This window comes from Manacus candei, unplaced genomic scaffold (assembly GCF_025592945.1).
Source record: "Manacus candei isolate 608988 ecotype Guabito, Panama unplaced genomic scaffold, ASM2559294v1 h1tg000018l, whole genome shotgun sequence".
In the NCBI taxonomy this organism is placed as follows: domain Eukaryota; kingdom Metazoa; phylum Chordata; class Aves; order Passeriformes; family Pipridae; genus Manacus; species Manacus candei.
The window spans coordinates 13235105-13257702 of record NW_026138066.1 but is presented as its reverse complement, the minus strand read 5'-3'; the positions used below and the strand labels follow the sequence as shown (position 1 = coordinate 13257702).

The 22598-nt window shown below is 42.5% G+C and overlaps 1 protein-coding gene across 2 annotated transcripts; it reads left to right on the top strand.

Annotated features, from left to right (window-relative positions):
• The first annotated feature begins 2239 nt into the window (after window positions 1-2239).
• On the top strand, window positions 2240-21742 carry MKRN1 (makorin ring finger protein 1). Of its 2 annotated transcripts, XM_051784707.1 has the most exons (9): window positions 2245-2444; window positions 9366-9494; window positions 13631-13857; window positions 16613-16753; window positions 18569-18795; window positions 19279-19493; window positions 20179-20289; window positions 20740-20878; window positions 21303-21742. In XM_051784707.1, exons 1-9 carry the CDS (start codon window positions 2275-2277, stop codon window positions 21513-21515), a joined length of 1572 nt encoding a protein of 523 aa, XP_051640667.1. In that variant the 5' UTR covers window positions 2245-2274; the 3' UTR covers window positions 21516-21742. The 2 variants fall into 2 exon arrangements, with proteins under 2 accessions (XP_051640668.1, XP_051640667.1); XM_051784708.1 differs by lacking the exon at window positions 16613-16753 and having other exon boundaries at window positions 2240-2444.
• The last annotated feature ends 856 nt before the right edge of the window (window positions 21743-22598 follow it).

Sequence of the window (22598 nt, the reverse complement as noted above, 5' to 3'; positions counted from 1 at the left end):
CCCCCTCCAGGCCTCAGAAGTAGAAGTTAATATTAAACAGGTTGCTGGGTAAAATGGGAGTGACTGGGAACAAAGAAATTGCCATGGCAAATTCCTGCTGCCTGCTGGGAGCTGGGCCCTCGGGCCACCCTTACATTTTCATTCCTGAGTGATTCCCACACCAATTACCATCTCCCCCGAAACCTTTTGTCTCTCAGGGCCCTCTCTATCCAAGGCATTAGGGAAATGTGAAGCTTCACATTACTTTTGTCATGTCTGCCATGGGACACTATTTTCCTTTCCCTGTGTACCTGCTTTCTGAGAGTCTGTTAAGAGTTGTTAGGCTGGAATTTGCTTACTGGTGTTTCTCTGTTGTAAAAGGTTGCTTCTAGGCCACCAGAATCCAGAAGAGGTACTAGAGACATGCAGAATCACAGAGAACACGTTTAACCATTTATTTATTTTACTTTTGTGAGAATTACAGTGCTTGGAACTGCCTGTCTTGCCAGGGCAACAATCTAACCAATATGAAGGTCTAACAAAGTTGCTCTTTAGTGATTTAACCTCTTTAACTGTCTAACATCCTTCCACTTTCATCAGGGGATTTTCATGATCATTCTAATGGATCCAAAATAACTTTCCAGTTTATCTTAATGGCTTGAAAGTATTTGATTTCCCCCCCCCCCCAGTATGAAATATTTTTTCCTCCTGCTGTTTCTAACAGAATTAAAGACTGAACATACACACATGGTGGAGTTTTTAAACTTTTGTTTCAGTGCTGAACATCGTATGAAAAATGCTCTGTGATGGACTCAGGTGCAGAAAATAAGCTTCTTCTTTTTGATATGAACTTTTTTAAAAGGTCTTCCCAATTCTCATGGGTTAGTTTTCCACAGAACATCCAGGCTTTCTCATAATACAGATTTGTGAAATTGAATTTACAAACTCTCTGGCATTGATAATCTCAGGAGGAGTCTGCTGCTCCCAACTATCAACGCTGCACAGAGAACCTGGATCAAGCTCTTTGTCTGGGTGCTCCTTGTCTTGGGTAAAGGTTGGTCTTATACAATCAGGTTCATTCCAAGAACTAGACATCTCTGTGCCCAGACCTGAATCCTATGTAGCTCAGCTTCTAACAAGCCTTTTTTGTTCGTTTGTTTGGTTTTTTTGTTTTTTTTTTAATGCATACCTGTACCCTGGTTTGAAGTCTCTTAACATTGATATGTATATTTCACCTCCTTTTAATTCAGAGCTGTGTTTGCCCAGGTCTGGACTCTGCATATACCAGAAAATGCCAGCATTCACATTGCCTCATTCCATAGGTCCTTCGAGGGCACTCAAGTCATTGTTTCAAGGCAACCTGAGAACAGATTTACCTCTTCTCTCTTGTCTAGTGCACTTCCTAAAGTCTGGTCATCTTAGGATGGTGTTCTACTGCCTATCTTTAGAGTAAAGGCTTCATTTCAGTATTTTCTAGAGTGACTGATGGCTTGGATATGTTTGATTTCTTAATGTATTTTTAATTAGGGAGCCAGAACACCAGTAACACTGCTCGGACAGACTTCCCCCTTCACCTCGCCCCTGCACCCCTGCTTGTCACTGTCTTTTTGGGATGTGTTTAGTGCTTGGCTCAAGACTCCCGTCAGTGAGAAGCCAAGGACATGATGTGGATTGGGCAAGCAGGAGTTTCACAACCAGGATTTATTACAGAGCCAGTGAGGTCGGGAGGGACCACGGCGGGACATCCAGTCCAACCTCCCCGCTCCAGCCGGGTCGCCCTGGAGCGCGTGGCACAGGATTGCGTGCGGATGGTTCTGGAATATCCCCAGTGAGAGAGATATTACGGCAGGAGGAGGCGATGTCTCTCAGCCCAAAAGCGCAGCACGGAGTGGTTCAGTGACGACTTTCGGGTCGGGCTTTTGAGGCGCCACTGACTCGTTTTGCTCCCCCACCTCCTGGCCGGCGCCATGTCGCCATTCCGTGTTGCTGCCCCCGGGAAAAAGCCCTTTCCCGGCGCCAGCTGATTCTGCCGGGCGGTGCGAGGCCCGGGCGCGGGGGAACGTCGGGGGCGCTCCCGCCGGCGCCGCGGGGGCGCGCGCGGGTCTGCGCGGCCGCGCGGGGGCAGCACCGGCCCGGCCGCGCCCCGCGCGCTCCCGCCCGCGCGCCCCGCTCGGCCAATGGGAGCCGCCGCTCAGGAGGGAGGGGGGCGGGGCCTCGTCGCGCTCCGCCCCCCAGGCCGGAAGGCTCCCCTCCCGGAACTTCCGGCGCTGCCGCCGCCGTGCGGGATAAACAGAAATGGCGGAGGCGGTGGCGGCGCTGGAGACAACGGCGGGTGCGGCGGCCGCGGCTCTGGGCGCGCCCGCGGCGGCTGCTGGAGCGGCGGCCGCCGCCTTCGACTTCGCGGCCGTGCCGCCGCCCTCCGCGGGGCCGGGGGGAGGCGGCTGGACCAAGCAGGTCACCTGCAGGTACGCGCCGTGTCCGCGGCGGGGGGGGGGGCGGGCGCGGCCGCCCTTCCCTGTCCTTCCCTTCCCTTCCCTATCCTTCCCTTCCCTTCTTTTCACCCCGCAGGAGCTTTTCCCTCATTGCCGCCGCTTCCCCCCCCCCTTGCCCCCTTAGCCCCCCCTCCCCCCACGGTCACGTACGCGCGGCGCGCGCCCGCCCGCGGGGGCGCGCTCCCGGCCCCGCCCCGCCCCGCGCGCGCCCCCGCGGCCGGCGAACGGGCCCCGCGGCCTGGCCGGGGCTGAGGCCGCACCGGCCCCGACCGGACCCGCCACCGACCCCGGGCGGGGCTCCCGCGGGAGGCGGCGCGGCCGCGGCTCCGGGCCCGCCGGTGGGGGCGGTGCGGTCCTGGCCCCGACCCGCGCAATAGGGTTTGTTTCTGGGGCCGCGCCGCGCCCGGGGTGGTTTGGAGGCGCTGCCGGCGCCTTGCTCGGAGCCGCAGGCTGCTGTTCATTGTGTGCGAACGGCCCCGCAGCGCCCGGCGCGAAGGGCGGCCGGAAAGGAAAGGGAAGGGAAGGAAGTGCTGCAGCCGCGTCCCGCAAAGCGCGACAGAGCAGGAAATGCGAAGTAATTCGAGCGCTTGTGCGTTTCAATCCACATTTAAAATTGGAAACCAATTCCCGATTGATGCAGCGACAATTAGTTATTAAAGAGGAGAGCAGGAATAAGTCAGGGCAGGCTGCAGGAGGCGAGAAGCGCTGCTGCCCGTGTCACACCGAGGTGCTGCGTCATTTCCTATCGGCGTTTTCCCTTAAACCGTATTTCTGATAAATCTTCTGTATGGGGTTATGCAAGCCGTGCTGCGTGTTTTAAAGCTTGCCAGATGGACTATTTTTAAATCTACACTGCTGGTCTGTTGGCAGGCAGAAAGGAATTTAAAACAGTTTTGTGAATGCAGACATATTAGTTTGTATGAAAGCAAATGGTAATCCAAGATTAACATCGAGGAGTAGGTCCTGATTTTTTTTTCAATTTTATTTTTAAATAAAGAAAAATAAAAATAATAAATTTTAAATTACTTTTAGCCCGAATAAGTTTCTGAGCAAGTACATTCCGAGTCACTTGGAAGTAAAAAGGAACATCTCTTGGGCAGAAAGGAGGAGGCTCCAGATCTTGCTTCAGCTCTGTATCTGTCCTGCATTTTCTTTTTATATTTGTGCCGATTGCAGGTTGCAGCAGCAGCATGAAGAGCCGCTGCTTGGCTTTGGCAGGAGCTTACTTGCTGTGTCCCTTCGCTGTGCTGCTCAGTGTGCCCTGTTTCAAACGTCCCTATTCGACATTTATTTCGGCTAATGCCCTACTAACTGGTTCCCTTTGGGAAGCACCGTCTGTCAGCGCTCTCGGAGGGCTCCTGCAGAGAGCTCCTCCGGCGAGCCCCCGGGTTAATGTTTGATGCCGGGCACTTAAACGTGAGGAGGAAGTGGCCGGGGCCGTGCTTAGCTCAGCTTTACGAGCGAGGCAAGGTCAGTGCTCCTTCTGTATAGATTGCCTCGTAATTTCTGGAGATTGAAAGGCTGAATTAGCCAAATTGGATTTGTGGGACGGCTATAGGCAGGTATAGATGCAGGATCGATTTATTGAAGACAGTAACTGCCATAGTACAGAAGCAGTCAAATTCATCAGGGTCCTGCAGTGCCGTCAGTCTGTCTAGGGAATATATTTAGTTACAAACACTCTGGACTAGCAGGAAGCTAAAGCTACTCTTTTGTAATGGTTAATGTGCTTTAATGTGAGCTTAAACAATGAGATCTTGGCCAACGATCTGATGAACATCTCCATTCTTTGTTCTCTTTGACTAATCCTGCTAGTTATCTCATTGCCTGCTTTATTAATTTTTACAGGGCTGTTCCAGTTGTAGGCAGAATAGCTTTCCTCAGACTTTAAAGTGAAATTAACAATTTTGACTTGGCCTTCTGGGAATGTGCAATAAGAATTTTGGGTTTCTAAGTTTGGTTTCAGTAGGATGTATTCATATTCAAGAAGATATGTTTCTTATTACTAGATCTTGTTTTACTTTTATAAATGAGCTTGAGGATTTAACAGTAATATGAAGGGGTTAAGTTTCAAAATGCACATTTTTAGTGTGGGAGGTACAGCAGTTTCTGTCTGAGTAACACTGCACAATTCTGTTTGTTCACAGGCTTTTTTACTTGAACCATCATAAGGGTGACAGTAAATGCTGCCTGAAAAACTTCTGGGAGACAGTGGTCCCTTCAGTATAAATGGGTTAGCACTTCATGGCTGCTAAAGGAATACTGCTGTTCCATTGGAACTGGGAGGTTTAAAATTAGTAGCATAAGTGCTTGCTGCTCCTTTGAATACCTGATATGATAAATAGGTTGACTAATGAGTTTTAATGTACCAGTGTGATATCCTTAGGATGGATGATTAATATCTCAGTGGGAGACACAGTGACTAAGATGAAGGACTTCGATTTCTCCTAGACATAGCTGTGCTGATGTTACCCTTCTACTTTTCTTGCACCTAAAGTTTAGAAGTCTCACAGTGAAATATAGGAAATCATCATATTCCCTAAGAGATGATGAAAAATAGTTTTCTAATATTACTTCTGTGATTTAGCTGTTTTCAAGGCTCTTGTGCTTTGTAATAATTTATAATATATTTAATCTGGAATAAATAGCAGAACTATTCAGAACTAATTTAATATTCTGATCTTTTTCTTATTGCTGTCTTTGAAATAAGGAAAAGAAGGGTGATCCTTGCCAAGTTTCTCAGTCCTTCAGTTGAGATGGATACATGGTTTTATGGAGTAGTGGTATAGCAAACCTGTTTTTACATAGTCTTGGCACTGTTTGCTCCAGATACTTATGTTTTCCAGATGTAATCTATTTACATCAACTTGATGACTTTTAGCATAACATTTCACGTGTTTGTTTAATTACTGAATGTAAATAAAACCCTTAGCAACTAATTGGTGTCTTTTGAGAGCTGTCTACACGTTTTACCTTTGCTGTTCTTTCTGAAAACCTAGGTCAGGTATTTATCTGTCTTTTCATACAAAGAATGTGCAGTAGTCAGTTAATGCCTTAGTTCAGTGCAGCACCAGGGATAAGATGTGGGGCACAAACCTGCCTGTATTATTCCTTCTGTTGCTGCTCTGTTCTGGATCTCCTGATAACGTCTTGCCAAAGGAGGTTATGGAGAAGAAGGGACAAGGAGCTCAGGGCTATTAAGACCAACTTTTTTTTCCCTTTTTCTTAAGGTTACTAACTCAAGTAGAATGTCATCAGCCACTAATATGGCTGAATGCTGTGCTAGATCAGCATGCTTAGCCTCTTCCTTGCTCCCTTCTTCCCTGGGAATTCCCGGTCTCTTTATGGCACCTGAAGAAGCTAATGGCTGCAGTTGGCTGTTATCTGAGGATCCCTGTCTGCCAGGCACAGCCATGGGTTGGGGTTTGAACGAGGTTTGCTGTTGGGTGTGACATTCTAATTTAGCAAAACCAGTAGTTTGATAAACAAAACAGCATTACCTGAAAGTAGAAACATGAAGTAAAGAACAAGCCCCATGTGAATAAGGAAACCCATTGCAAATTTCAAAAGCTATGGAAAGAAGCATTGCATATTGATGTAAGGATATGTTGTTTTGATCAAGGCATTTGTAACTAGCCATGTGTTGAAAATTCTTCTATTCTGTTTGTTGGTGTCACTTGTGTTTTGTACAGTCACGCAGTGAATGAACGGGGGAGATGATCTGGGCTTGGACTCTGACGAGTTCTGTGGTAGGTTCCCTATGCAGCTTAACCAAGTTATGCTTGTATATTGGAATAGGAAAGGCAGAGAGCACTGCTGCCAGAATAATTGCTTTTTGGATGACAGCATCACAGAGACTCAGAGAAAATCCAGTTATATACTCGTCTTGATCTAATTTTACTTTTTCAGATGAAATTACATGTGTTCTCTGACTACCTGACCAAATGCAAGTTTCAAATATCCTTCTATGTGTCACTGAGTGAGGCAGATAACTCATCTGTCTCTCAGTTTTAAGGATACTTTTTCTGCTATAACAAGAATGAAGAGGCTGGTATTGCTGTTGTGTAGAGTTAAATTTAATAATCTGTGTGTATAAAGATGCTCTCCAAAATAAGTTTTGTTACCTTTTCCCCCAAAATAATGCACTTTGTTTATTTCTTGACGTGACTAAAGCATGTTTTAGCCAAATGCTGCAATTCAATATGTAAAGTCTTAAATTCCTTGTGACCTTACAGTAAAAATCTTACCTCTTGGTGAGGGGGAGGGTTGTGGAGGAAGTTGGTGTAATCCTTGGAGAAATACATTTTTCTCCCCTCCCACTCCAGCCTTCTTGTTCAGATGATGCTGAATTTGCTGTTTAGGATTGAAGACCTTAAAAAGTGATGTGTGAATTAAATTGAACTTGGGAGTGTTTTATGTTTGGTCTTTTTCCTTATATCCTACCATTTCTCTATAATGAATTGTGACAACTTTCGGAATTATACAGAGTCTGTATTTGCAGAGGATTTCCTAACCTAAACTGGGAAAGAAAGAAAAAGACTTGGAGCTCCATTTCCTCTGTCTGAGAAGCAGTGGGAGAGTCTAATTTTGAGGATTATGTACTTAGGATAAGTCGTGTTGACCAAGTGGTTTCTATCAGATGTCCTCACTTCAGACTGGTGCCTTTCTCTTAGTCACTTATTTGAGCTGTAGTGCTGTCCCAACGCTTTGTTGGCTTAAGGAGCAGTGTGGCTGGGCAGTGATCTGATCTAGATTAAAAATAACCATGGGGGCAGTGAAAGGAATGTCACGTTCCATCTGCAGCCATTTCCTGGTCTGAGTCAGCAGGTGGCTATGAAGTTGCTGCCCCAACACATGGGGGAAGCAATGCTGTGTAGAAATCAGCAAAGGGTGGAGATAACACTTGTTAAAGAACAAACACTAAACAACCTGAATTATTTTTTTTACCCTATTGGTATGACTCCCATTTCTTAAAAGCAAGCAAGCCAGAAATTCCAGTTATGTTCTGGTTCTGTGAGTTCATGGGTAGTTGGGTTGTTTTTTTTTCTTTTGAAGTGACTTTGTTTGTGGGTGGGTTATGATATTTTGTTGGGGGGGGGGGGGTTTGGTGGTTGGTGGGGGGTGTTGTGTGTTTTTTGTTCACAGCAGAGAGTGCAAGGCTGGGTATTGTTCTGTTTTTGCAACACCCTGTTCCTGGTGTGTGCTGGCAGTTTGTACTGCCACTTGACCCTGCAGAGCTTCATCTTGGTCTTGGACTGCTTATTTTTTATGCAGGGCCACATTTCTTACCTAATAAATACGTGACTACAGTGTACAGGCAGGGGATTTTGAGGGTGAGTTGCAGCCTGATGGCAAGTGTCAGCTGGTGGTCTGTAAAACCAGTTCAGATTTTTTTTTTACCTTAGTACGTTGAATACACTCTGGTATTGTGCATCTCTTAAAACTCAACCCCAGGTTTTAATATCTTCCCTAATACTGGTTTGCAAATGTCATTTGGCGAATTATTCACTTGGTCTTATCTGACTTCCTAAAAATATATTGGACTAAATAGTTGTGCAGAAATGCTTTTGCAGTTCAACAACTTGTCACCTTTCCTGTTTAGGAATATCAGCTGAATGTACTATTTTATGAAGAGCTGACTGAATCTTGGTTTGGGCTGCTGAAAGATGATCCCTCTCTCCTGTGCTGGCTGTGTGATGGTGTAGTCAGCTGGTTGGAGGACCAGGTTCTGCTGGCTGTGCAAAATGGTGGAAGTGCAATAGGAGGAGGGCAGGACTGCCCCATTCAGCAGCAGTATGGGCTTAGAAGGGCATAATCTGCTTCTCAGTCTTTCTTCAAGTGGTGTTTTGTGTGTAACCTAAATCCTCACAAATTTTCTTGTTTACGAGATCTTTCTATTTCCGATGAGTTCAGAGTTTGCAACTTAGTTGGTGTCTGGGGACCAATACTGCTTCTTTCTCAACTGAAGTGTTGGTAAACATAATTACCTCTAACATAGGTTTTGACTTTTTTTTTTTTTCATTTTTTTTTCATTTTTTTTTCTTGGCTAATCCTTTTATGTGGATTGGGAAAGATGTAGTTGAACTGGTATTTTCAGTTGTAGTTTTGGTGTGAACATACTGAATCTGAATAGTTACAGTGCTTTTTGTTTCAAGAAACTTGCATCTTCTAGGTTAAAATTAAAAAAATTAAAGTTGAAAACGACTGTTTTGTTTTCTTGAACAGCTGAATTGAAGATTAAGCTTGTGCTACTGGACATGCTAAAATGTAGCAAACTGTTTTCAAAAGCTTTGAAACTATCCAAATCTTTCAAGACAGGCAGCACAGTATTGAAGCAGGGTGCTTCAACTGATTATTTGGCTCCTATTGCAGGAATCAATGCGTGTGTTTTGTCAGATGTAATTATCCATCACAAACATGATTTGCATTCTTGGAGAGGAAATTCACTTTTGATTGAATTATTTATGAATTCAGAATAGATTTAAACCCTTAGGCATTTTGTTTAGGGTGTGTCTGGTTTTGATTCTTTGATTTGGTGGTGGGATTCTCTAAGGTTTTTGCTTGTATCAGAACACAGGAACTACAAGTAAAAACTTTGTCCAAGACTCTTTCCTCTGTGTCATGGCCCAGGATAACTGTTTGCTTTACAGGGTTTTTTCAGGCTTTTGTAAGGGCAGGTCCCTAAATGTGCTGTGCAATTCAGTGGAATAGCTGAGGCTTCCTCTTTTCTCAGATGTTCTTATTTTTATGTTTATACTGGAGCAGGGTCCCACAAGTCTTTAGTGCTGCTCTTAATTGAGCATACCTTGATTTATAGAATAACAAAATCATCCAAATACTTTGTTTGCAACTGCAGTGCTTCTCCTTAATTCAGAGTAATCTTTTGTCTTGCAGATACTTCATGCATGGAGTTTGCAAGGAAGGAGACAACTGCCGCTACTCCCATGACCTCTCCACGAGTCAGTCTGCCATGGTGTGCAGGTATTACCAGCGAGGATGCTGTGCTTATGGAGATCATTGCAGGTGAGGAAATGCTCTTGACCCTCCTGCAGCAGTCCTTTCACTCTGAATCCCTGAGTAGAGAGCTCACAGAACGGCAGTGAATCTTAGTGTTCTCCTTTTTCATTGCAACTTCAGAAATTTAAAAAAATAGCTTTTCACGTACTCTGTTCTCTTGCTAAGTAGCAGTGTTTGCTTTGCTATGCAAATAAGTGAGTGAAGGTGAGACCTTGTTTTTGTAAAAGTAATAGTTGTCAAGATGTGGGGTTTACTTGTTTATTAATAATGTGAGTAGATTAGTTGAAATCTGAGACTACATTCAGACTAGTTGAGTGGATAAAACTGAGTTACATTTGTTAAGTGACAATAAAAGCTGAACAGGTAAGAATTTTTTTCCCCTGGTATCGTTTATCTCTTGAGGATTTGGTACTCTGACACTTGAACTGCCATCTTGGAAAAGTAATTGGAGTTTGTCATGTAAGTACTAAAATACTGCCTGTACAAAATAGTTGTACATTATGAAAACATAGTATGAATTAAACTGTACCCCTGAAATTATTAAAAAAAAAAAATAAACTGTGAAGAAAGGAAACTGATACTGTCCTAGTGGAGCAAAGCTTTACAAAGGCCTAGGGGTGTTTGTTTCATCATACATTGATTTTACTGAAGTTTATCAGAAGCTTTAACATTCTGTCTTATTGCAGTTCTAATGAATGACTAAATATTTGCATCATGATTTAATATGGTAGTTCATAGTTAGCTTTGCTTTCACATATGTATAAGAAAGAGAACAAAAAAAGCCTCCCTGTAGCCTTCTGTGTGCCGGTGTTGCTTTCTTGATCATTTAGATCATGGTCTTCAAGCTTTGGATCATGCCTCCATCAGTGAAAAACTTCTGAGCTCCCACCAACATACATATTTATTTATAGTTTATATGTATCTGCTGTTGTGCTAATGTTATGTACATTATAAAACATACACACAAATCAGAATTTAAGAAAGGATGTATTAAAGGTGAAATAAACAATATTTAATAAAAATTTTATAAACAGTCCAAAACTATTGTTGCTGTCACTAAAAGCCTTATTAGTAATAATATTTTTTTACTGACAGTAATGTTGATTCAGTGGGATTCACTGTTTTCTAAAATCTCAGTTTAACACTTTGTAATAGTTATTCGAAGGTCCCATTTGAAGTTCAGGTTTTTTCACTCCTTGGTTTTAATGGCTGTCAGAACTGAAAAAGATCTTTCACGGAGATACGCGGATCCCAAAGGAAGTGTGTTGTTGGCTGCACTTACTAATGTGGGATAAATTTAGCTGGTAAATTTCCATTTTCCCTGATGTCAATCAGCTGTTCTTACAGATTAGCTGGAAGGTGTTGCATTGTTATATTTTTAGCAAATGGGTTCAAAATGCACAGGACCTCTGAGTTTGGAAATTTTTTAAGCATGTTAGAGAATTGTTTCCAAGCTTTAAGTGTACAAGATACGGAAGTTTTTTTTGGAGTTGACACACTTGCATAGTTTTTGCCAATAAAATTGCATAGTGATGGAAATATTTCATTTTCAAAATGTTGTCTGCATACCACAGGTTTCTTTTGAAGAGCAGTTACGTGTTCTTAGAATGTCTTTGCCTTGAAGGGGCACTTTGAGTGTATTTGGTTTTGGGTTTGTTTTTTTTTTTTTTAATATCTGCTCAGTAGCTTATTACTAATAGTGACTTGTCATCATGGAAAAGGTCACAAATTTGGACCACTTGTCTTTGTGAAGTAAACATACATAACTCATCCTTGAGTCATCAATTTTTAACTGCTTTACCATGAGATAATCGGCAAACATCTGTGTGATAGAAAAGATTTTTATGGTGGCTCTGCAACTCTGAACTGTTGTAAACCTTTGACTATTTAAAGGCCTTGTTTTTACAAAATTGACTATATTTATGGCCTTCTTAGTTCTTGGGTGCTTCTGGATCCATCTTTGCTACAATATCTTACCTATGAATGAGGCAGTGAATGAATTTCTGGTGTGGTGTTATCTCTGGAACCTTACCCTGGAATCGTTTATTCTGGTCAGAGCAGGTGCTCCTTCAGTGATTTCACTTGCAGTTTTCCCATAAAGCATTGTTTTTATTAAAGTAGTCATTTACTGTTGAAAATGTTTCTCTTCTGGTACATCTTTTCTTTGGTGTCACACAAAAAGTAGTTCTTAGTGTATTTTATTATTGAAACACAATGTAACAAGTATAAGCTGAGACATGTGAGAAACATCTGTACTTTCTTCCTGTACAACAAACTCCTCACACTAGTTCTAGTACTTGTTTCTTCAGATCTCTAGCAGTGTTTTCTGTATGTTTCCCCACAGTATTTGCTGACAAAGGAACGTGTTTTACTTTGTCACCATATTGTTTTCCATATGTAGTTTCAGTCATTTTTACCACAGTAGGAAGAACAAGTGGTCCAGTGGTATGTGGCTTTTTGTTTTTCATTGTTATGTAACAAGCCTCAGAAGAGGCTTTTAAGCACTTTCATGAAAAGTTCTCTAAAGCACTGGGTTGAGTATGGTATGACTTGAAACATCGTGGGAAAAAATTGTAGAGGTTTGTCTTCATGTTCTGGATGTTCAGATTTTCAGTGTCTTGCTAATTGAGATGGCTTTGTGCTATCATTAGTTAATATCTCAAGGTACAGTATACACTGAGGGCAAGGTTCTTTGTTAATAACAGTGGGTGTAAATCCTTGTTTCAAATTGCCTTCTTGGTAATCTTGATTTATTTTGTGCTCCCCCTCCCCCCAAGTTCTTGTCAGAGCTGAATAGGCTGGCATTGTTTTTACTTTGTAGAGTGGCTGATGAAGAGCTTGCAGTAGTAGGAGTAGAAGTGCTAGCTCTGACATTTTCTTGTTTGCTTTTGCTCACATTATCAGAACTGTCGTCAGTACATAGTTGGGGGAATCTTTTCAAGGCACTTGTTCTCTTTGTCAGGGTTACTTTAGGTAAAACAAGATAATATCATCTGTCAATCCATTTAAGTGGGCACAAGCAAACTGCAATGTGTTGCAATATGCTGAAAGTGAGTGAATGAGGGGGGGGTGCCCCTGTCAGCCCCACTGGGTGATGGAACACCTGCTCCTCTTGCAGGGCACCTTGTACATACCACACGTGGGACCCTCTGACATATGGGCTGAGTGAGGACACTGCTGTCAACCTGTATGTTAAATATTAATACTTTCTTTTTTAAGGGGGAAAAAAATTACAAAAAGCTCTAGTATTCTCTTCCTGCACCCCTGTGGTTTGTCTTGCACACCTCAGAGGGTGCATGCACTTTGGAGGCCACTGATGTAGAGGACTGAAGGCTTGACTTTTAAATTTGGGCTTCATAGGATTAGGATTTCAAAGCTGACATTTGGTTGGGAGCATCTCTTTAATGTGCAAGAACTGTGACACTTTGGTGTTTTCAATCTGACAAAAGGTAAATTAATCACAGTCACTTAAAACTTTTGTATGATCTCAAAAAATTCCCTCCTGTTGTCCTTGAAATTAGGCAGCAAATATCCAAGACTTCAAAGGTACACTTGTAATTTATTTTCCCCATGTAGTCTACTAGTTGCTAGAAGACAGATTTTTGAGGGAATGGTGCTTTCCTGTTTGTGGGTGGTAGGGATCAAAGTGTTCTGAGCATCATTTTCCACAGTGAGTTGAAAGAGACATTAGAAATAAATACTAAAATTCAGTGTAAAATCCGAATGACACAACATGCTCAGACACAGGAAAAGAATCGTTTATGTTGGTGGGGTTCTCTGAAGTAAAGCTGAATGAGCTAATTTTTCTCATTCAGCAGTACTGCATATGCACAGTAGGTATCTGACCAGTTGTAGACATAATTGAAGTTCTGTCTGTGTAAATTAAGTAAAAATTGTGTTATGCTACTCCATTTTCTCTAAAATCATGAGTTCCTTCTGTTTCCTTAAGCAGTGCTGACAGATTACACAAGTGGAAGCATGTCTCTATAAAGGGTCATCAGTGACTTTCTCTTTCAAGCCATTTCTAGGTCCTCCTTCCAAACAGCATGTTCACATCTTCATCAGTTTATTTCCAGTACATTGGTCTGCTCTACAAAAGTATTTTTTATGAAAAGTTGACGTGATGATGTTTGTCTTTTTAGATATGAGCATACCAAGCCACTAATACAGGAAGAAGTGGCAGATGTGAATCCAGATGCAGAAATCTATCCCTCAGTGTCCTCAGACTTCGCACCGCTCCCTGAAACAGTTGAAGAATTTATTGCTGAGATAGAAGATGAAACCACGGATCTGGCAGCTGCAGGAGTAGGTGCTGAGGACTGGGTGAATGCTGTGGAGTTTGTCCCTGGGCAGCCGTACTGTGGACGTGGTAAGCTGATCATGGGATAGCAGTGGATTTCCATCATGGGTCAACAGTTTGTAAATAATTGCACATGTAGTGCATTTATCTTAATGCTTTTGGGTGCAGCTATTCATATTTATTAACCCCTTCAAGTGAGCTTGAGTTTTCCAATGTGAAGTTGGACCAACTGTTACGTATCAGTAATTACTGTTGTTCTGAAACCGAGTGTACTTTGACAGTCTCTGCGTGACTGTGTTTGCTGTGCTGTGCCTCTGAATGACTTGGGGGGTCTCTTTCTGTCAGGTTTAGTTTGCATATGTGATTGGAGAAGAAAATATTGGTGATGCAATTAATATCACTACTCGTGGAAGATAATCTGCTGCCTTTGTGTTTTGGGCCAGTTGACTTGTTTCAGGGTATTTTTGCAATCTTTTGAAGGTTTTTCAGTGGAGGTACAGATTCCTGTGGAATGAATTGAAGCCTAATGTTTGCTTTCATGCATCCATGGCAGTTCAGGCCAGAGGCCGAAAATGAATTATTCTAGTTACCTTTCTGAGACTGAACTTGCTATTACTGTGACAGACCATGATGAGAATGAGACTGAAGAAGCTCATCATATGGGACCAGACAGTTTGAGTAGCATAATTGTTATCTGCTTTCCCTGCAGAAAGGTAGTACAAAGTCTTAAATTTTAAGTGAAAAGCAGGCTGAAGGTGTTTACTTAAAAATCATTTCAGTTTGGCTCTTTAATACTGAAGGCCCTGAGTACTTAAATTACTGTGTAAATTCAAAATGGACACCTTGTGCCCAGAAGAGTTCAAAGTTGCCATACAGTGCTCAAATTATATGCTACTTTGTCTCCACAGCACTACTCAGATTCTCAGATCTGAAAAGAGAATTACCTTCTCAGTGTTCCAGGGTGCTGCTTACAGCCTGCTGTGATCTGGTTTGAGGAGAGTGAAGAGGAAAGGAATGACCAAGTGACACAAACAGTTTGCTAGCGTTTTTGAGATGTTTGATTATGGAGTTGTTTGATGAATGTGTGACTTCAGCATATCCCAGAGGAAGAAAAACTTGACTGCTACCTGTTAGTGTGTCACCCTACAATCAAAAAAGATACAGCTTCTGTGCTTGTTGAGGCAAAGGATCCCTTTTTTTTATACTCTTTCAACCAGAATAGAATAGTTTAGGTTGGAAAGAACCTCTTGATTTCATTTGGTTCATTTCCTGCTCCAAGGTTGCCAGGGGCTTTGTTTAGTTGAATCTCTATCCTTGGAGATGTTCAAAGTGCCATAAGCTCTGGGCATCCTTTGCAGTGTTTGACTTCTTTTACAGGGAAAACCTCTTTCCTAGTATGTAATTGGATTTTTCTCTGCCTCAGCTTGCCTTCTGCCGCTTGTCCTGTGCACATCTGACAAGAGTCAGTCTCTCTTCTTGGGCTTCAGCCTCATTAATGGCTGGGTGGCCCTCCACTGGAATCAATTGATTGCGAGTTAGAACAGCCAGAGATCTTTTAAATACACTTACTCCTTAAGGAAGAGCTGGTGTTTTCTCTGGAATTCCTGAAGTGTATGAATTTTTTATTGTAGTGTCAACTTAGTTTAACTGAAACAGTTTCTTTTTCTAAGGGTCAGGCTCATTTTTCATGGAAACTTGTGCCAGATTAAGTTAAATAACATTCTTTTCTCTGAATCTTGTTGCAAATTCTGTTTTATATCCTTTCAAATTTGATGTATTTTAATGTACAAACATACTCAGCTGTTTCTGTTCTGAACAGTGCTGTGATGCTAATTCCCATGGTGACTTGTTAAAAGCTGTGTTTGAAAAAGCTTCACTGTTCTGAAGCCACTGTCTTTTTGAAGCTACAGAAATGAAGAACCTTGCTGTAGTGATCAGGTAGATGTATGCAGTATGTCCTACAGTGTAAAGCCTTACAGATTATTCTTGTCAAATGTCTGGAGAAATGTACAGATGCTTAGTTACTTTAAAATGGAACTTATTTGTCAAGGTTAACCAGAAGCCTGTGTGTTTTCAGTTGTCTTACAAATGATGAACATTCAGAGGTGGCAGTTTAACCATGCATAGCTTGGGCTATAATGCTTCTACTATGAATCTCTGATTTGAGACTAAACCTGGTATCTTGAAGTTCACTTGAGTACCAGCAATGACTCTTTCGATATTCACTTGTTTGTTGTACAAATGTGCCACATTTCCGTATTTGTTCTGCAGCTACTGCTGCTACATGTTCTGGAGTATTGAGGAAGAGTAGAAAGGCAGAAATACAAGAAACACTGAATTAGGTGGCTGTTTCCTGGTACTACAAGATGAATGTTTTTGATGCTACAAAGAGTGTCCCAGAGTGGAAGCAGGTGGTGTGTGGATTGAAGGTAACAAACCAGTTTTTCCACTGGCATGAATTTAACCCTGTTGACTGGGAAGTGGGCAGTGAGAAGGTGGGGATTGAGTCCACCTACTGGAGAGCAGTGGTTTGGGAAACAGCAGACAGAATCATAGAGAGTGAATATTACTCTGAGTGGTGTTGGATTTGTAACTACGGAGTCAGCGGAGTCTTCTGAATGTCTCTAATTTTGCTTTCAAAGAGGAAGCAAAACTGTAGTTGATACAGAAAATATGCATGCTGTTCCAGCCTTGCAGTAAAGAGTTTCTTCCTATTTCTAATTTAACCCCACCTTCTTTCAGGTTGAATTTCAGTTTGAAAGCATTACCCCTTGTCTTATCATTACATGCCCTTGTAAAAAGTCCATCTTCATCTTTCTTGTAGGCCCCCTTCAGGTACTGGAAGGCTGCAATAAGGTCACCCCGGAGCCTTCTCTTCTCCAGGCTGAACAACCCCAACTCTCTGAGCCTTTCCTCATAGGAGAGGTGTTCCATCCCTCTAATCATCTTCATGGCCCTCAACTAGGTAAAAAATCTGTAACAACATTAACTAAAACAAACACTGGCAAATACAGCAGTTGAAGGAATAAATTCTGGATGGTAGTTGTGATTTTTGTTACTTCTTTTGGAAGTGAAGACCATGGATTTCAAATGGGAGAGGGCAAGTGGGATTTCAGGAAGTACGTACCTATTTTCATATTATGCTGAGCTACTCGGAAGAGTAGGTAGAACCTAGTATATGGTTTCTTGTTACTTTTCTTGGTGCTAGGTCACTAGAACTCATGGGGAAGAAGAGGTAATGAACATGCTTTGGTTGGGAATCTCTGACTGAAAAGTGAGCAGGTTGGCAGGTGACTTATTATTCTATTACACACCTGCTTTAGAAACACATGTTTCTAACAAACACACTGGTCCAAGATCGGTGTGAGTGACTGCTACAGTCAGACATGGCTCAAGAAGCAGACTTGATCTTATTTTGAGAGCTAATTTTTTCCTACACTAATCTTCAATATTTGCTTGATCCCCTAAAACTCTGAGGTCTCAGGGACCTGCTTTTTCTTTACCTGTGTCCCCAGACTAACATACTGATACATGCCTATTTTATCTCTTTGCTCCATGGGGTTGAAAACTGCCGTTGTGCAGCCTCTGATTCATTTTGAGGAGTTTGTCCTTCACTTTAGCTGATCCAAGTATGCTTCTGGTAGTTTCTGATAACTTCTCCAAATCCAGCACTTGAACAGCTTCTAAAAGTTATGCTTTCTTACAGCATGGATAACTTGTTACTCTTGTAACAGCTGGTTATGTAAATGAAGTCCAGCTGCTGTTCTTACTGGTGTTTTTTCTGAATATAATAATACTTTATGTTTATTACATCCTCAATTTCACACTGACTGCTTTTATCTTGTAATTTAGGGATCATCCTGCTTATGTAATAATCTCAAAAGGCCTGTTTGACTCGTGGTGATCCAAACAATGGTGTGTTCAGGAGGTGCAGGGAGAAGTGTTAAGCAGCAGCTGTCTAAATGGGGAAGAGAAACAATACAGATTTCAATTCAATTTAGAATTAGGTACAGGAATTCACTTAGGGTTTTGCAAAAGTGATGGCCAGTTTAGAATGCACTGAAAATAGCCTGAACTTCAGTTTCTTAGGTTCATCTGTCTGCGAGATAGACAATATCTGTTTAGGATAGGTTTTTTGGCAAATATGTAGAACTGAGTTAGTTTGAGAGGCACGAAAACCACTTCTGTGTAATTCCTAGAGATGCATGGGAGTCTAGAAATGAAAGTTTGTTCATGCTGAACAGCAACGTGCTAATTAACCTGCACACAAGGAACTGCTGATGTGGTGTTCCCATACTAGCATTTTATTATGCTGGATACACCTTTATTACTCCCTTTATTAGCTGTGTAATTTCTGGGGACAAAAACTGTTAGCTTTAGCTGATGTGAAAAATTTAGCTGATGTGAAATTGATTCTAAAAGCAGAGAGAGATCTGTAGCCTTTATTTAATTGTTGCTGAACCAGAATATGTATAGCAATGTATTTAAGAAGCTGAGGACTACTCAGAGTTTTCTAGTGTGGACTTAGCCTGTAAATGGATCTACCCTGACCACTGAAGCCTTGATAGCTTTAGTCTTTCTTGGGTTGAAGGATGAAGAAATTGGTCTTGAAATTTCGGGAGTGGGAAGAATAACTGTTAGTTCAGATTGAGGGTGCATGAAACTTGGACTGAAATGAACCTTGGTTGTTTTTATTATTCTCTTTGGATAACTTGAATGTTTTTACTCTTGGTGCTCTAAATCCGAATGTATTGCTTACTGTCTTTCATTCTGTTCCCAGCTGCCCCTTTCTGTGCTGAAGCACCCTTGCAGGAAATGGTGATTGAGGAAGAATATGAAAAGCAGCAAGCAGATGTGGAGATAAAGAAGGAGCTGTGCCCCTACGCTGCATTAGGAGAGTGTCGTTATGGAGAAAACTGCGTGTACATCCATGGGGATGTGTGTGATATGTGCGGCCTGCAGGTCTTGCATCCAATTGATGCTGCACAGAGATCTCAGCACATAAAGGTAAGCAAACAGCTGTCTGGTGTTAAACAGCTCCAAGTTATTGCTTCCTAGCTCTCCTCAATCACTCGTTACTAATCCCTTCCATTTGAAGGTGTGTGCAGGTCAGGCAGTGAATGAAATTCCGGTTGTAAACTAGACTGTTTCCTGTCATGGCCCTACTCAAAAGCAGCTGGGTTTCCTTATCTGTGCTGGGAGAGCAGTCTGCTTAAAGATCCTGAAGCTTTTTTCTTTGCCTAGTAAAACTGGATGGTCTTTTAGATTGCCTTTTCATGTTCACAAGGAAAGTCTGACAAAGGAATTTGAACTCTGAACTGATCATTCCCCGTCTGAGCAAATTTTATTTTGAGGATAAAGATTTTTTCAGTTTAATCATACTCCATTCAGTATGGAAAACAGCAGAGTAAAACTGAGTTTAAAAACCTGCTTAGACCCCCCAGGTGAACAGTTGTCTCTGTAGTCGTTTTCTTTGTCTCTCCTTTTCAGTCTTGCATTGAAGCTCACGAGAAGGACATGGAGCTTTCCTTTGCCGTCCAGCGTAGTAAAGACATGGTGTGCGGGATATGCATGGAGGTGGTGTATGAGAAAGCTAATCCTAGTGAGCGCCGCTTTGGGATCCTCTCCAACTGCAGCCACACTTACTGTCTCAAGTGCATCCGCAAGTGGAGGAGTGCTAAGCAATTTGAGAGCAAGATTATAAAGTGAGGCACTTTCCCATTTCGATTGTGCTTTGTTACTATGGAAGAACTTAGTAACTTGTGACAACTTGCAACAGACTTCCAGATGCAGACTGCACAGAGACTGCACTTAATGCATACTAACTTAGTTTGGAAGTGAAATAATTGTTGGGGATAACATTTACACTCTGATTTGGTTAATACATTTTAAGTTGGCTAAACTCAATTGTAGAAAATAACTGTTTATTTAGTAGCATGTTGTCCAGTGGTTACTGTTTATGTCTTGGACACTCAGACAGGAAACTAGAAACAGATTAACCAGTTCAGAATGTATGCTGCTTAATTCATTACTGCCCTGGAGCATCACTTAGTTGACAAAACATTACTCCATCTAAGGCTGTTCTAAAAAGTAGACTTCCAATCAAGTAAATACAGGAATCATACCAAAATAAATTTATTTAATTCTAAAGAAAAAGGAGTCCGTGTGAAGTGTTTTTTCAAGCTTTTCTGAGACAAGCTGCCATTGCTGTTGAGTTCTTGAAGAGAGTTTAGGTTATCCTCATGTAAGAGAACGTAGACTGAAAAGGTCGTACAGCAAGTATACAAGTGCAATACCTCTTTAAAGATGGATATGTGCCATGACTTCTTATATAGGAGGGAGAGCGCCCTGTAATGTGGAATTTTGCAGCACAGTCTGTTCATTTCCCAGGTCCTGCCCAGAATGTCGGATCACATCTAACTTTGTCATTCCAAGTGAGTACTGGGTGGAGGAGAAGGAAGAGAAGCAGAAACTCATTCAGAAATACAAGGAGGCAATGAGGTATGAGCAATGCAGCCTTTTGTCAAGTTGAGACTGCAGAGATAAAGGCACACATGGAGAAGGGTGTTGATGTAAAGCCCCCCTCACACCTCCTTTCCACCACCTTGTGTGAAGTGCATCTTTGCCTATCTGCCCACAGATGCATGCAACCACACAGTCCCAAAGCTATTCCCGTGTTCTCTGACCTCAGTCTTTCCCTTCTATACACAAAAGGCTGGTGGTGTAGCCATAAGGCAGTACAAGCTCATGCACTGCAAACCATCAGTGTCCCTCTGCATGCATTGGCCCAAACGTGTTGTGTAATACATCACTTCTGTGCGTTAGTCTTACACTGACAAAATACCTTCAGCCCCTGGTACCTGAGATCCTTGTGGACCTACAGGTAACTGGAGTTCTCAAGTCCCGATTGGGGTCTGCACTCAGTAAGGGTTGCGATATTTTCCTTTCCAGCAACAAGCCATGCAGGTACTTTGATGAAGGCCGTGGAAGCTGTCCATTTGGAGGGAACTGTTTTTATAAGCATGAATATCCTGATGGCCGCCAAGAGGAGCCACAGAGACCCAAAGTGGGAACATCGAGTAGATACCGGGTCAGTGCTGCTGTTTGTTTGTTCTTTCCGTACAGAGAGCACAAGAGGGGGGTGCATTATGTCTTCTGCCTTGAGAAGAGGACAGGGAGATGGTGACTTTTTCCTTTCTCCCCCCCTTCTGATAGACCTCTGTAATGATGAATTTGAAGGAATCAGTACTCTGAAGTTTGTGAATGCTGGAGGCCAAGATGAAAAGACTAAATTTGAAAAACTTTCTTACAACATATTGAAGTAGAAATATTGGTTAGCATTAATAGGGGTGTGTAAGGGTAAATTCTACTGGAGGTCAGTATCTCCCTGAATGAGAACTGTGATTTCTTGCCTGTCAGAAAGTACACCAGGGGCTGAACGTTGCCAGCCTCTGGAAAGGCTCCTGCTTTGTACCATGTGGTCACCCGGGGAAATGCTTGTGTTCCACTTGCAGGCCCAGCGGAGGAATCGGTTCTGGGAGTTCATCGAGGAGCGGGAGAATGGTGATCCGTTTGAAACCGATGAGGATGAGGTGGTGACCTTTGAGCTTGGTGAGATGTTGCTTATGCTGTTGGCAGCAGGAGGTGACGATGAGCTAACGGATTCCGAGGACGAGTGGGACTTATTTCATGATGAGCTGGAAGATTACTATGACTTGGATCTATAGCACCTGTCAGTGGAGTGTGGACTGTTGTCTTGGCTTCAGGCAGTAGCTATTACCTGTGGTGTTGTGGCAGTGCCTGTGTTTCTCCTAGGCAGGCCGATCAATTCCAGGTGCTGTTGTAATAACTTTTACCCAGGGTCTGTCTCTTCCCATCCCCTCCTCTCCCACCCCAGGAGTGTTGTTTTTCCTCTGTTTAAACAAATAACAAGAAATAAATCTTTAAAATGTTAGTTTTTGTAAAAATAAATTTAACTGTCAAACAGTTAGCTTAGGTTTGTTGCTTCATCTGTGTACCCAACAGAGTTCACCCAGTTCCAGGGTTAAAGTGTTTACAGGACTTCCACACTCATTTTGAAGAGCCCAGATACAAAAATGAGCAGTGGCCATGCAGTGGGGATGTAAATTGGCTGATGGCCCTTCTTCTGTCTTTGTACCATTACTTCTGATTTCAGGCCAGATACAAATACTCTTTCTGGCATCAGCTCCGTTCCAGCCCCCTCATGTACACGTCTTCATTTGTGATTTTGGTCTCTGTTTACTTGCACATTACTATTACTACTGTGTAACCAGAACCAGGTGTGAACGTTCTGGGTTTTTACTGTGTTTAGCATGAAAGGAAAATGTCTTTGTGAAAGGAGAACTCTCTATGTGTATATACCGATAAATGTGGAGTTGGACCTCAAGGATGGGGAGACTCTGTAAGTTAAAAAATAACAAAACCATCTTTCATCCCCTCTTGGTGCATGAAGTGTAGCCTCCAACTGGACATGAAACTGGTTTAGTGGTCTCAGCCCAGTCTGCGGCAACGATCTTAACTATCGCTTAACTTGATAAACAGCACTCCCTAATACACCAGCTCTATTTCATGTGTATGGTTAGGGTTGTCAGGAGCAGAAATCCGGTTAGCCAAGGTGGGGTCAGAGGAACACCAGAGAGGACCCTTTAGCTTTATCGCTCTGTAAGTTTTAGAACTTCATGTAAACACTTAAGCCGTGAACTTTGCTAGGAAATCACTGTTCCCCTCAGCTGCTCTGAGGTTCACGTGCTCTCTGCAGCTGAGTGAGGCAGGTTGCCTGGTAAAGCTGT

Excerpts from the sequence above, each read along its gene's own strand:
- MKRN1 (XM_051784707.1), top strand. The coding sequence starts at position 2,275 with ATGGCGGAGGCGGTGGCGGCGCTGGAGACAACGGCGGGTGCGGCGGCC. Across the intron at positions 13,858-16,612 it reads GCAGCCGTACTGTGGACGTG|GCCCCCTTCAGGTACTGGAA; the intron begins GTAAGCTGATCA and ends TCTTTCTTGTAG. Across the intron at positions 18,796-19,278 it reads AGAGATCTCAGCACATAAAG|TCTTGCATTGAAGCTCACGA; the intron begins GTAAGCAAACAG and ends TCTCCTTTTCAG.